Raw genomic sequence first — 15,781 nt, forward strand, 5'->3', positions numbered from 1 at the left:
GAGGACCCGAGCTCAGAGGATGAAAGAGACCACCCATGGAGGGTGAGAGGGGAATTTTTTTTTTTTATAGTATTAGTATTAGTATAGTATTAATGAATCAATCTGAATTAAAATTGTAATTACTTTTGTTAAGATTAAGAAAATAAAAGCAACATAAATAAGGCTGAGCAGTCTAGCAAGAACTGTTGAAAACATTCTGCCTGATTCACTTTTAAGTCGAACTAAACAGGAAAACTAGTTTTTTGGAGGTTTGCGTTCCACCTGTGGGATGTAGTACTGTGGAGCCTGTGGGGATGGAAAAGGCATTGGGGCCATGGTCATCATGATGGGCTGATTGGTGGGGTAGACAGCCGCCGCTGGAGCCTGCGAACCCGGGCGAATGGAGGGTGAGTTTGTCGGCATCGAGGCCCTCGCAGTCTGCATCTGAGTCCTTTGAAAAAACTGAGGGTAATATAAGAAAGACAAAAAAAAAACCAAGACATGTTACTGACATTTTTTTTTTCAGGCATCCAGATATTTTCCTCGAACAGGATCTTTTATTTTAGGCAGCTCAAAAATGTCTCTTGGATTTTCAGCATTAAAATCAGTTATTCTGATGAATGAAATGCAGAATAATACTTAGAAACATGCATGCTGGCATTAATCTTTGAGCTCCTAAATAAAAACACTGAATATGTTTTATTGGTAAATAATTGTTTTTAGAAACTTGAGATCAAAAAGTATTCTGTAAAGCAAGAGACCCCAAAAAAAAAAAAAAAAAAAAAAACCAAAAAAAATTTTAAACCGAAGATAAGAAAAGAAAATCCGCAAGTTGCTACTGAAATCTTGAAGTGCTCATGTTAACAGTTTAATCAATCAAAGCACAATCAAATAAATGAAAAGCACACAGTTTCAAAATGGCTACCAGTCAAAAAGGATGGGACAAATACAGATATTTGATTCCATTGGCACCTTTTTTTTTTTTTTACTCAAACCAAATCAAACATACATGTGCACTTAAGACAACATGCACCAGGTGACCCTGGCGGGCCACCAGGCTTTACTTGCCCCCCACCAGGCTAAGCATTGTTTGTTTATTTATTTAGGTTTTTTTTAATGTTTGCCTCTGAGACTTCATAGTTGCTGTTTAGGTATTGTTAATGTCTTCCAGTAACACATAATTACCTAGTGATATTTTCAAATTTCCAGTCAATTTTAAATATTTTTATCTCAAAAACATGGTGGGCCAATGGATGACTGCCCTAGCATCCCTACCACTGGGCTTAGCAGGTTTTTTGAAGGAAACTCTGTGCACCAATTATGTAATTGGTTAAACATATTCTGAATTTCAGTTATAAATAAATAATAATAATAAAAAAATAAAAATCTATAAATCAACATCTATGCCAAAACTTATATTCTCTATGCAAACCACAAGTACCAATTTCTCTGCACAGGCATTGCCACCGAAATTACATTTTTAGAAATCTTTAAAACTTTCTTTGTCATTTATCAGTTTGTCTCAGATGTGCTAAACCAGAAATGACTGCAAATGCAGCAACAGTGACTTCTGTAAAACACGTCACAATGAAGTGCTTAAAATCAGGTAATTCTGTGAAAAAAGGGAAAAAAAAGGAAAAAAAAAAAAAAAAAAAAAAAGGCCGCTAGGCCAAACTTGGGATATTTGACCAAGTTCAAATATCCCACAAGTGTCGGACACAGGGATAAACAAGGCTGTAAAACTGTCTAGAATTACCCAAGAGGGAAATCACCTTTCACATAATGTATCAGCCTGAGTGGTTTTATTGTAAATAGTTGTGGGGGAAATGTGGGAAATGAACAGAAAACTGTTCATTAACAGTCACCTAAAGACATTCTCAGTGAAATTCTCGGGAAAACTGTTGGCTAAGCAACAAATAGTGAAAAGACAAAAACAACTTTATAACACTGGCTCAAAACAAAAGGAGAAACTAAAATAGATCTTTATGCAACACAGAAACCACTTAAACTTGCTCAATACGACACAATTCAGAAACGTCACTGAAAATATTTTGACAGGAAGAAAACAAAAACAAAGAAAACGCTTACGAAGGGAATATGCCGCATCTCTCATTATTAGGCATGCAATTCATTTCACTGTGCAAGCTCATTAAAGATGAGTAATGAATGGAGCCAATTTGACAAACTCAAAAGTGTCAAAAGAGTCCCCTAGCGGCACTCTAAATGACATTAGAGAATAAAACGATAATAACAAGCCTCCGTACTCTGTTTACTGTGGTAAAGATGGAGGAGGGGTAGGGGAGGTGCACGGGATTAAAAGTTAGGAGGGACAGGATCATTTCAGGATGATCCTCTTCATGCCATGCATCTCTGCAGAGACTCGACACAGAGGGATGTTAGTGTTACCTGGATGGGCCTGAATCCTCCCTTGGGGTTTGAAAGCAGTAAAGAAAGAGAAGCCAGTGGGAGGATAAACTGGTGAGATTTAAACATCCACACACAAACAGAAAGCTGAGCATCTTCTTCCAACTTGACACACAAATCCATCATCATTCATTAGCCACTTTGACCAGCATTCAATGACAGAGGAAATATGAGGTTTAGCTACCCGAGGACACAACAATGCAGGTTTGACAACCCCAACTTTTTCACAGAATCATATTAAGCCATGGAGATTGTCACAGGTGAGAAATCTCCTTACTCAACATATAAAAAAAATCAACAGCGGTGACTCACCTGGTAGCTTATAGACTAAAAAACTTCTGCACCGCCAGACTACCTCATTTATGGATATTGCCTCACTTTCATCTTATTCATGCAGCAACAATTCACAACAAAAGTCATCTTAAAAATGCAACATCCGGTTTGATTCAACAGTCTTTACATGTAAGCTGTTTTATAGATGGAAAGTGTCTCTTTCAACCAAACTGTTGTCTGTTTTTTTTATGTCCCAAACTGCCATAAAAATTAATTTGTCCTGATTTGATCCTTGAAGGAGTGTGGTACTCCTTAATCCTTGAGCAAAAGTCTCAATTCTGAGCTTGTAACTTGACAGACATTGATGTTGATCTTGCAGAGTTTCAATATCTTCTATAAAAGCCGGAAACATTGTCCTTTTAGTGGCCCTCTTTAATTTATTTACAATTGAAATGGAAGCATTAGTGGACTTCAATTTCCCCATTTTTAATTAAAAACTAATTAAATACAACAGATTTAAGCAACCACTCTTTAGGTCAGCCTCTTAAAAAAAAAAAAAAAAAACGAAAAGAGCAAAAAAAGATTAGATTCTAACTTTCTACCCTTGCAGCTGGCTAAATTCTCAGAGTGCTTGCTGTGAACTCTTTCATGATGTAACCTGTTCAGAACATGTTTACTGCTGAACCACAGACCCATTTAGGACTCAACACCACTACGGTCTCGCAGCCAAGGAACGCTTTTCCCAGTTTGTGCATGACTTATTTATTTGGGGCATGCACAAGTGTAAACCTGTTCAAGTTGATTTCTGGTTCACGATTGCAAATAGACTGGCAAACGTATAATTTAACAACCTGTTGGTGTAGTTTGTGCTTAAGCTTGGTGTTAGAGGTCAAAGTTAGAGTTGAGGTTAGCCTTCAGGGCATGAAAGTCAATCTATGAACAATTATGGGAAAGTGTTGGGGCTTGAGAACAGTGGAGCCTAAGAATGCCGACTGCAGATGAATACTTCTCCACAAATGGATAAATCGTTATGTACTTACACCAGAGATGCACCAATGAGCACATTTTGGGTAAATATCAACATCCAATACATTATCATTAAGGGCAATAACCATTACACATCTCTAGTAATTCATCAGCATCAGCCATTGTCAGTCATTTTTTAACATATTGGTCCAATAAGTAAAAGTGGGCCAATCAATAGCAGATATTTATTTCCATTTTGTTGCCATTTGTGTTATGGGACTGATACCAATATGTTAAATAAAAAACACATATATACATTTTTTGTTTTTGTCCTCACTCTTTGAAAAGCCACTTAGCGTTTCAGAAATACTTTTCTTTTCTGAAATCACACTCTCCTACTGCATTTCATCTTTTCTTAAACTGACATTTTTGCAAACTTTACTCCAACAACGACTTATAGCCCATCTGCAGCACATTTGTTGACTCAACTAAACTTCTTCTGTTGATATCAATCCACAAAGGCTTACACGTGCCTCCACAAGTCTAGCATTTTAATAGTCGAGACAGAGTGCAAAACTCCACATCATTATTTATTCCTCACCTATTGCTAAAAACATCCACCTGATGATGTCTACTCGACTCTGCAAAGCTTCATTTAGACAACACAATGTCTGGTGTCTAATGGCGTGTCCCAGCACAGGAAGGTTGCAGCTGAGTTGAGCAAAGATGTTTAAATAAAACTGTGAGCTGCATGTCAATAAGGTGCAAATCTGTTTTAGCCAGCCTTAGAGGTATACAAGCCAACTCTTGAGTCAAATGTTTCCTAAATGATTGGAAATCATAGCAAGCACTTGTTATTGTGGCCTGTGGTGTTGCTACTTCAAAGAAAAATACTGAAAGCATAACCAACAAAGAAGAACCTTTTATAGAAGAAATACTAATAATAAAACCACTTACTGAAAAACAGAGGTTGTTTGTTTTTTTGTGTTGAAATAACTTCTGACTTAAATCTTCTTCCTCAAAGAAACCGACACAGACGTTCAAATCCATAAAAGTTCAAATAGAGTATTTTGGCCAAATCAATTTTCTCATATTAAAGCTTCCTTTTCTGTGCATCGAGAGTGTTTCAGGAGAACAATAGCCGTTTTCTCTGTGAGCATAAAGAGCCACTATTCAGCTTCATCTGCTTTCCAATTCCACTTCCGTGGTGGCACAAGAAATCTCAGAGCCAGTTTGTGACAGCCAGAGCATGCACTCCAGTGTGTGTACACACACACACTATCGCCAACGAACACACCCGTTACGCTTTGACACCATACTATTAATAGTCTGCTTAAAATGTGTCCAAAGAGAAGCATCCAGAAGGTGAGGATGTTACCGAGTGAGTTACACCGCGGCCTTTCGTTCAGAGCACAATGAATGAACACATCAGTCTCATGGCAAGCTGCTGTGTGAATCAACACACACAAAGCAAACTCAAAGCCACATGAAATAAATGTCAACACCAAGACAGGTTTAAGACTCTTTCCGTCCTCCAGGTAACGCACAAACACCATAAACACTGACCTGCCAGACACTAACATCAATTTGCCCTTCAAAATCCACAGATGTTGGTTCTGCATGTGTCAGCTGTCCAGTTTCTGGACTTCCTAAAGTGTCGGTCAGGAAAACAGACCTGCACTGAGGCAGGTAAACACCATCATTCATAGATATGCTCCAAAATACTTCCCATCTGACCAGCAGGGACTTTATATTATCACAAATTAAAAAAAATAACTGTCAATAGGAGTTAATTCTTCTAAAACTAGTGAGATGCGATTATGTAATTTGCCATTGTTTGGTGTCTAATTTTTTTTTCTTATTTGTAGCTTTAAAGAAATCAAATGGTCAAAATGCCAATAAACAGCACTCTTAATGTTTGCATACTAATAAGATGAAAGTCTCATGAAGACTGCACCAGATTTTCTCAATGCAACCACTGAACTAACACAGCTCTCATGTCTATGTTCAGGTGTGGGGTCAGATTATCGTTACACGGGTTTAACAGAATCTTACAACATTATGTCTGAATTTTATGAAAGTAAAAGATATTTTACAGGTTCACACCTTAAATTAATCTGCTTCTGAATTTAGTGAACTGACAAAATTACTCTGCTTGAGAGAACAGAGTGAGTCTGCTGTTCACTGTGCAGTAAAGTCTCCAAACACGGAGAAGCAGCATTCAGCTTCTATGCACCAGAAATCTGGAACAAACTTCCAGAAAACTGCAAAAGAGCTGCAACACGGACTTCCTTTAAATGGAGAATAAAAACTCAGCTGTTTAGAGTTGTTTCTGAAACCTAATCATGAAACATTGATCAATAATCTGATGTGCAAAATGCAATTTAATGCCTTATTGCTGGAAGGTGCGATACAAATAAAATGTAATTGATTGATAAATTCAGAATTGCCATAAATGTTATTTTAGGCCTTTTTGAAGATTTATTTGAATAATACATTTTTAAGAGTAGAATAATTACAGAATATTTATTTAAAAGGTGCATATAGGATGAAATTTAACTATATGCAAACTCCCACACTAATATTTGCCTCCTGTACCCAACAATAACTGGTGCGATTCTATCTGGTTGTTTGACCACATTGAGGTCAAACAACATTAATCTGTGACACTGGTGTTCTAAAAGATCTCGTTAAAGTCAAGCTCCAGCTTTTCTAGGTTATTGGGTTGTTCCTAAACGTCCTGAGCAATTTTCTTTCGCCTTAAGGTGACCGTTTGATTCTTCTATATCTTTGCAATGTAGAGACCTTTCACATAAGTACTACTTAATTTATACAGGGCCTTTAATGAATCCATTTCAAATATTGTATACAAAAGGCTTAACTAAAAAAAATCTGCAGAATGTGCCAATCTTTTTATCCAAATAATCATCACAATAATTGACAGGGTAATTAATAACTAGTAACCACTAGTAACTGCCCTAGTTTATCCTGCTAATTCTGGAATCCACAGCTGTTAAAGTTTTCACTCTGTCAAACATTCCAACAAGGGCACACATTTCAGTCATCTGCTTGAAATAATATCATCATTTTAAATCAGGTGGAATCTTTGCCAAGATATTCTTCTAATGAGGTTGACCGCAGACATAACTAGAACAGCTACTGCACAGAAATCAGGCATCAGAATTTGCACATAACTTTGGACATTAAAGTTGAAATCAGTAGTTTTTACATAAACCATACAAGTCTTTTTAATACAAAATACCTGAGCATGTATAGAAACAACATTTTGAGTATAAATCAGTCCAGTAATTTGGCAACAGGCTTCTGGAATACAATTACCTCTAAAACTGATCTTAATCTTGAATAATTCGTTAAGGGATCCAAGCAGAATACTAGACTGAAATCCCAAAATGATAACTCGTTCCAGTACTATTGAGTTCTAAGAGCACAAAACCAACAAAAACAACTTATTTAAGGGAGTTCAAGCCAGGTACAGATTATATGAAGAGATGGACAGAACTAAAGTCAGTCTAGATGTAAATTAAAAAAAAACACAACAAAAAACACCCAAACACAGTCATAACTCACTGGAACACCCTTTTATCGGGTTCCAAGGTACTTAAAACATTTTAAATCTGTGTTTTTTAAGCAGACAAGCAGACCCTCCACAAAAAGCTCTTTTGCCAGCAGGGACCAACACACTACTTTGATGATGATGATGCAAAAGAGGGATGCAGGAGGGGCGTTCAGCAGGGGCAAATTACCTGATGGTGGGTTGGTCGAGGGCCCGTAGCAAACTGGTGGGGGAGGGAGGAGAGGTCCAGCAAGGAGAGTGAAGCAGTGATGGCAAAGCGGGGAGAATAGAGAGCAGAAGAGAGACACAGATACGGTTTAGGATGAGCGATGGAGGCAGAGGCTTGAAAATACAATAACAATACCACAGAGCAAAGCTTTAAAGACACATGGCACAAGATATATGACACGACTTCAGTAATACAAAATCTACTGAATTCATTGATATAGATTCAGGAGGCATGATAATATGTAAACAAAACATCAAGGTTTTATATTGTAATGATGCTTACAGAAAATTTCAATCAGATAAACACGTATGCCTTGATCGTTTTAATTTAATGTCTCTAATATATTGGACAGCCCACTAATAATACATTTAAAGTTATCTTAAATTTTGATGAGAAGATCCGTAGAAGAGGAGTGAAAGAAAGAAAAATCAGTGAGCGTGTTTCATGTACGCAGGAGGAAGATTTTAAAATCAGTTTGTTATAAATATTTAACAGAGTTCCAGCAGTTCTGATCCCACATAATTTTGGACATGGATTTATTTCAAGGCTCAATCCAAATGACATCTTAAATATTGAGAGAAAATATTAGTTCAATATTAATATTTGAAATAAAAAGGGGAAAAAAAATTCTTAAACACTATAAAGGGGTGTGAAGATTTTATTTTATTTTTTTAAGTAGACTTGGGTTATTTATTTAGCCGTATTACCTGTTTTGTTTGCAACCCTGTATTGTCAACAGACATGCTAATACTCATGCGTCATGTGTCAGAAAGTGCGTCATTAAATTGTTATATTAAGGAGTGGTGGGTAGCGCCAGGGATACAGAATAATATAGCATAATTCAACCGTCACCTTAATGTCCAATACAACAATAACGGCATCAGTTACAACATTCATATACGTCTCATTTGCTCACGCTTCACTATCTCATCGGTTGTTGTGATGCTTCCAACATCTACTTCTGTGATGAGCTCATAGCAGTAGGTGTTCACATCTGACATAGAAGATGAAGTTCAAGTTGCTAAAGTTTTCAGACTTGGAACATCACAGCCAACAAAAATCTCATTCCAAATAGTCTTGCTGCACTGCTGATATTGTGCACATTGATAAAAGACAGATTTGGAATATATTGTACAGCCCTAGGTGAGGCTCCTCTGGTGGCCAATTCAGGACTCTTCGCATTTCTAAACGTACTTGTTTTGTTTAAAGAAGGAAAAGCGTTTGGAGGAATTCTCCTCCTTTGGTGCTGCCATTCATTTGGCAGCAGCAGGTCAGGTATGATGTTCACTCTGATTAGTGACACCAGATAAAACTCAGCACCGCCTCTGGGATTTCATTTAAAGGAGTTTAAGCGCAGGACGGTGCATGTTTAGCACTTTTGAGAAAGTGTCTGTCTAAAGTTGCTATATAGTGAAATTGGCCAATTCCTAGCTTACACTACATTACACACTAGAAATGCTCACAAAAAAAAAAAGAGAAAAATCAAAGCGGCCTTGGAAAATGACAGTTGCGAAAAAATTAATCTGGGGGAAATGTGGCTTGTAGTAGAAATGTATTTCAAGTACACTGACCATAATTTAAATCAAGATGTCAAAAATGAATCTAAAAAAACAAAAAACAAAAAAAACTGCCATAATCCAAACACTGACGTTACACAAATAGTTTAATCCATTTAATGTTTTAATATGCACAGCAGAGACTGTGCATATGTATGTGTGCTTAACATTACAGAAAGGGGTTATATAGTGGTTAACATGAAAGATAAAGAAAATGACACCAGCATAAACTCATTTCCTACGTGTCATCAGCGATAAGAACACCCACAAGGAGCTCATTAGGAAAAACAACACAGCCTCATTAAATTATTACAACTGTGTTAAGTACCTGGGCAGTTCGATCAGACAACAAATAATCTCCTAGTGGCTTCTAGACTCAAGTTATTTTTTTTTTCTCTCCCACCACCCCCATTCCCTCCATTCACAGATGCCTGACTTCCAATAGAATCAGAATAGAGCTTAAAGTGTCTGAGGTGAGTCAGCTGGAAGTGTGGAAGCAGAGAGAAACTCACCGGGCGACTCTGTGGCTGTGCATTCATTGGCTGTGTTTGGGGAGAATACACTAAAGGAGTGGAGCCGGCGTTTTGCCCAGTGTTGTATGGTGACTGTTAAAAGAAGAAAGCAGGCACAAACAGGTGAGAATTCGATACAGACTAGAAAACGTACAGCAAATCAATCATGACATTTCACACCATACAGGAAGAAAATATTAGAATAATACAACAACTGGCAGTGGAGGTTTGTGGGAGAAAGTGGTTTTCAGTTGAAGCTTAAGTACTCGGCGAAGATAATTGGTACCCTGAAGGACTCCCAATCCTGTGTTGCTTTATACTCAATCTAATGCGGCACAGGAGGGCTTAGGCAGATCTGCCATCCTTTAAGCTGCTGTCGCTGTGCTTATGATAATTGTAGTTTGTTCTGGCTGACTCGACTATTTATAGAATGCTGGTGAGAGAGATCAGCTGCTTTGGGGTGAGGCAGTGGGCCAGTAGGCTATGACAGTAAAGAGGAACAACTGGATTCCTCACAAGTCGAGTCACTCGCTTCCAGAGACGCTGAGTCACGGTGTCGGGATTTATGCAAAGTGGGAGCTGCAGGGTTAACGCAGGTGCCAGCAGTGCAACAACGTCACTGTCTGACAGTGTTTATGTCTTTGGGATTCATGGACTGACTTTTTATGCTGGTAGTTTTACCCCAGCGGAGGTAATGCATGTCTCACTAGAGGGGGCGAGCAGAGAGTATTTTATCTAATAACCCACACATTCATGCTCTGTCACTCTTAATTTAGTTACGGCCCAATCTTGTCTCAGTTAGGCATTCATTGATCTCGCCTCAGCTACACAGAAAGAAAATCCCGGGAAATTCATACAAAAAATAACATTCAAAAGGAAAACTAGTTGGAAAAATCACAGGAGTTTTGACAAAAACTACACAGAATCTATGAAACCAATACTGTACACACACACACGCACACACACACACGCAACACACACACACAGGAGAATCAACAAATAAGATTATAATCAAAAGGTAGTTTACTCTCAATACTTCTGTCTAAAAAGTGAAGCTCATGCCATACACAGAAATACAAGTATAAACGTATATGACTTTTGAATGTATCAAACAACTCTTCGTCAACTGTAACATGCAGCAACATAAGACATATCTCAAGCTTTTTTTTTAAATATTGGAGTAGCTGTTTGCTTTGTGATGGATGCGCTTGAGTTTTTCACTTGATTTATTTTATTTCTTATTTTTAAATTATATGGATTACCGGAAGATTTCTAATAGAGCACAAACATTTATTTCTGTTAATTCAAATGATTATGGCTTACAGCTAATGACAAATCTAAACATGGAGAATTTTAAAACAGAAATGTTGACCGACACAAAAGCAACATATCCTCTTGTCTTACTTTATATAATGCAAAGCATGTCACAGGAGCAATCAACCTTTAACTCTGTTGAGCGATAAGGAAGCCCAGATCTGGTTTAATGGCTGATTCAGCTCATCTACATTGTTGGCTCTGGTTCGCCATCTTCCTCTTGACAACACCCTGTAGAGTCTTTATGGTGTTTGGGTTGGCCAGGTCAAGCACAGGGATCATTAAACCAAGTAATGCAACTTTTGGCTTTGTCAGCAGTGCCAAGTACTGCTGGAAACGAAACCAGCATCTCTATAAAGCTCGTCAGCAGAAGTAAAGGAAATGCTCTGAAACTTCCTGGCAGACAATTGCGCAGACTTTGGACTTGATAAAAACACAGGAGACTAACAGCAGCAGATGGCACGGCTCCCTAAATCATCAGAGGCTGTGGAAATGGCACACTGGACCTAAAGCAACTTGAATCTTTTACCAAGTTGGACTGAGCGATATAGCTGGAAAAAAATATCACAATATAAGGGTTTTATATTGGTTGATATTGATAATTAGTGATTAGATTTTGTTTTAAATAACTTAAATACTGTCAAACTGGTGACACGACATTTATCGTTCTAGGCACGGTTTCCTCTCGGGACGTTGTACTCATTTTCTCCCTTCACTCTACGCCGCTATTATTGACTTTTAAGCAGCTATGAGTTACGGTGGTAAAACCTGAAACTGCTGCTGTGCAAGTTACTCAGCTTGTTAGATGATGCCACCAACATTGTTTAGCTTGCTGAGAGAAGTTGAGCATCTAAAGTTTCCTTCAGCCTACATTCCCCAGAATGCTGTGCGATTCTGGATCAGAGTTCAGTTAAATTATCGCACAATCGGGCAAAAATATATATGGTTATTGACGAGTTGGCCAGCCCTATTGAATACAGAACACTGAACAGTCGGGTTCTTCAGCAATAATCTTTTGTGCCTTCCCTTCCTTGTGAAGGGTATCAATGACTGTCAACTGTTAATCCAGCACTTTTCCCCATGATAGCATAAACCATAACATGGTATGAAATCTCTACATCAAACTAATCTGTTATTGGTCTTATATAATAATTGAATTTTCTTGCACTGAATTTTATACTTTCATTTGGTATAAGCCATAGTTAGCAAAAACAAAACACTGGTAATATATCAGACTTCATGTAGTAAAATCTTGATTGTATGAGGTTGTTGAGGTCTTCATAGTTGCAGTTCTCTCTAACATTGTTAGTTATTGTGTGCAAATACAAAAGCGTTTCTGACTAGCTTCAGAGTTCCCTACTATACTTATTAAATGTGATTTAAGCTCGGGTGTTACAAAGAAATCTGACTAGATTGTCGCTCAGCTTTTCCGATTTAAGATAAACAAATTGTTAAAAATTTACAACACGATAAACACTTTGTAGTCTTAAACTCTACTTAGAACAAATGTGTCAGAATTGAGGTGGAAGAAATCAGCTGAAAATATTGGTGCTTAAAAAAATCGTAAACTTTGCTTTTGAAATGCCATTTTCTGAATCATTTAGAGTTTTGAAAGTCCTGCTGGGTGATATCAAATTTGGGTGACTTGATATCGCCCAAATTTAAGCCAATAGTAACAGTTGTGCTTCTCTGTCAATCAGATTCTTCAGTTCAGGCGTGTGCCAAAGTATTTGCAATATGCGAAAGTCATTAAAGCTGAGAAGGCTGAACATGAAGTCATGTTCAGAACTGTAGAGCATGTCTGAGTGGGGCTTTATGATCTTATACTACGACATTAAGTCAGTGCACTCATGCCCATGATTCTAAGCTGGAAAAGAAAACAGTGAGAAAGAGAAAAGAACAGGAAAAAAATAATAAAAAAAAAAAATATATATATATATATATATGTTATGATTCACATATTCCCTCAAATCTTTAAGTAGCATTTAAAATATTTTCTTTTTTTTTTTGCAAATGGAAACAATCGAGCTCGTTTTATTGTACGATTAATTGATTTATTGCAACAAGTTTATTCTTGGTTTGTTAAGCATTTTTAAAAATATAAATATTTTTTCTACAAGTTATGGAATATCCAAAGTCCACACAATTAGCATTTGATAGACGCTGTATTGCAAAATGACTTCGGCAATAGGATTAGGAATACATTTTTCCATACAACCCTTTTTAGCCATACCTATCCTTATTAAATAACAAATTCCATCCTTTCCGGACAACTGGGAACCCTGTAAATAACGATGCTAACAACTGATCCTCCAACCCCTGACATCCAAAGTCACAGACAAAAGGATGAATGAAGAGACTGACAGAAAGATGCAGAGAGGATGACGGCGGCCGCAGTGACAAACTCACCCCTCCGCCTGCCTCCCAGCCCTTAGGGTAGCGATATGGGGAAGCTGTGGGTACTGATACCTGAGAGAGCGCTGGGGAGTGGGCATGACCAGGCGGGGTTCCCGCCAAGTTAGGGTGTCCCTTTGTGATGTCGTGAGCTGTGTAAGCGGGGCCAGCGTGCCTGGGTACCTGTGCGGCATAAAAGCAGAGCGGTTAGCCGGCTTCGCAAAATGAGATGTGACTGAGGTATGCAGAGTGGGAACACAGCAGTGGCGGGACTCGACAGGTGATTAGTCCTCCCCTCCTGCTGAGGAGTGTAAATTAAGCACTCAAGGTGAAGAATTGCTCCCAGTGTGTGTGCGGAGGTGAAGACCTGCAGTCGATGAAGCTGGCTGTGGTTTGATGAAATACTGGCACAGTGGGCTGCACAAGACCACAGCCCAGACTGTGCAGTGAGAGGACACACAGACCTCAGACGGTTGAATAATTACATTACAACCCTACTCATCTGTAACAGATTGATAACACCTGGTGCAATAAATGCACTGCAGTCATGCGAATTCAGCCCAGTAATAGTAGTAGAGCTGCACAGTGTGTAAACGTAGCATGAGAAACTGACTGAAGAGAGTAAGTAGTGATCTGAATGCTGTTTCAAGAATAGTAAACATGACATTTTTTTCTTTAGGTCTTAAAGGAAATCTTTAGGATTTGATAGTAGAGAAGAATGCTCAAGATCCCATAGACAAAAAAGTGCTAATAGCTAATGGATGGTTAATTATTTTATTTTTATCAACTCTGCAGATATGAGAGACCAGAAATTAAATTACAATATAAAATTCTTGAATAAATCCAAAATCATTTCAGTGGGGCTACTAGTAATTTAGGAATTGATTAATCGTTAACTGGACTACATAGACATACATTTTTTTTAGAAAGAACATATTCATAGTATTAACAAAGCCAAAACTGTACAAAAACATTTTGCATTCTGTAAATATTTTCCACCCAGACCTTAGTTTTAGTTTCTTCTGATTCAAATTCTGTAAAAAGTAAAATAACTCAAACTAACTACCTTTTCCCGTGTAACTATTATATCAAAAAAACACAAGACACTACGTCTTTAATAATCAAGTTTGTCTGCTTAGTGATCAAGTCTTCAAATACTTCTGAAAGTTCATTTGAAACATGTTTGATTGCTTATCCCACTGGCAGAAAAAAGCAGAAAGTGAGTAATGAGGTCCAAAGAAGTTATTTTAAACAGATGATGTCAGCAGGTGAAACAAAAAAAGTCCTTCTGTCTGAGAGGGAAATATAAAAATCATTCAATTTTATATTTCATTTTTTAAGTTTAAAATGAAACAGCACTGCTTCAAACAATTCCAGAGACCAAAATTTGTTACGAACAGATGTGTTACTGACTATTATGAAAACAAAATTAGAAAATATAGAACAGATTCATTAAAAATGTGACTTAATATCTGAATCTTTGAAAATATAGCATAAAGCTATGACATTATTTCATAAACATGCTCTCCATTTGTCTGATTTGTGACTGATTTCTAGTTACAGCAGTTGAAGTGACATAATGCATCTACAGTAGAGATCCCTGCAGCATCTCTACAGCATGGCCCACTTCCCTCAGATGACCTGGGATAAAAACACTCGCTGCTGTTGCCAGGGGAGGAGCCTGCTCTACTTCAGGCCAGAATCTGATTCTAAGGACATACAGTTGAGAGTGATCGGATGGGGGAGGGGCAGGTAGCAGCTATATGGTGGTTGTATGTGAAAAGAGAGAACGAGGTAGCAACAGTGACCAAGTAATCCCCACCTCCATCCTGCACAACTACCATCCCATGTCATCAGTACTGGTTATTTCAACCAGTGCCATCATTCCAACACTTTGCAACAACAGGGAAAGAAAAAAGCCATTCTTCAGAAGTGGAACATCTTGTAAAACCTTGTCTTTTATACTGCTGCTGTGTCGTAAGAGATAAATATGAATGATGAATAGACTTTCTTTCCGGCAAACAGAAGCGTTCCTGTACAGTTCGCCTAATGTTCCTCTCACATCTCAGAAATGACCCGAGGACGGCTTTTCATGTCAAAAAGTGCCTCTATATTACACCATTTAGCTCATAACTACTGCATTTAAATACATGACAGCATCATGTGGTAACAATTTAGTAGTCTTTCACTTTTATGCTTAGCGAAAAAACACCAGTCAGTTTCGTTTCAGGAGCAAAAGCAAATATAGGGAAAGTGAAACTAACATTCCCATCTCCCTAGATTGCAGTCGAGGCCTATCTAAAAGAAGATACATAAAAACATTTTCTTTCAAAGAGATGAAGGGAAACATTTTGATTTCGGGCTATACCGCCATGTTCTTAAAAAAGAACGTCTTATCAGAGTGTGAGTAACGTGAGACGTTATTCTGACGCGTCAGAAGAATCTGTACAGTGTGCTTACAGCATGTAAAACAGCTTGGACATCCAGCGTGTGCTTGACAAACCAGGTTACTGAACATTACTATTCAGCGCTATGAATGCTCACATTGTTACCGTCGTCC

The 15,781-nt window shown here is 37.8% G+C and overlaps 1 protein-coding gene across 14 annotated transcripts in view; it reads right to left on the reverse strand.

Moving 5' to 3' along the window:
• Nucleotides 1-15,781, reverse strand: part of LOC106936328 (eukaryotic translation initiation factor 4 gamma 3) — a 62,275-nt gene that overhangs the window by 29,943 nt on the left and 16,551 nt on the right. For 4 of the 14 annotated variants that reach the window (XM_015017234.1, XM_015017235.1, XM_015017232.1 and 1 more), the window contains 5 exons: nt 13,237-13,404; nt 9,514-9,606; nt 7,407-7,439; nt 2,386-2,406; nt 262-441 (listed from right to left, as the gene is read on the reverse strand). In XM_015017234.1, coding sequence (XP_014872720.1) covers nt 262-441; nt 2,386-2,406; nt 7,407-7,439; nt 9,514-9,606; nt 13,237-13,404 — 495 coding nt within the window. The remainder of the gene's footprint in view (nt 1-261; nt 442-2,385; nt 2,407-7,406; nt 7,440-9,513; nt 9,607-13,236; nt 13,405-15,781) is intronic. The other 10 variants (XM_015017240.1, XM_015017243.1, XM_015017246.1 and 7 more) reach the window with 6 other exon arrangements.

Source organism: Poecilia latipinna, unplaced genomic scaffold (genome assembly GCF_001443285.1).
Source record: "Poecilia latipinna isolate Pla-1442-1.1 unplaced genomic scaffold, P_latipinna-1.0 Scaffold2118, whole genome shotgun sequence".
Classification (NCBI taxonomy): Eukaryota; Metazoa; Chordata; class Actinopteri; order Cyprinodontiformes; family Poeciliidae; genus Poecilia; species Poecilia latipinna.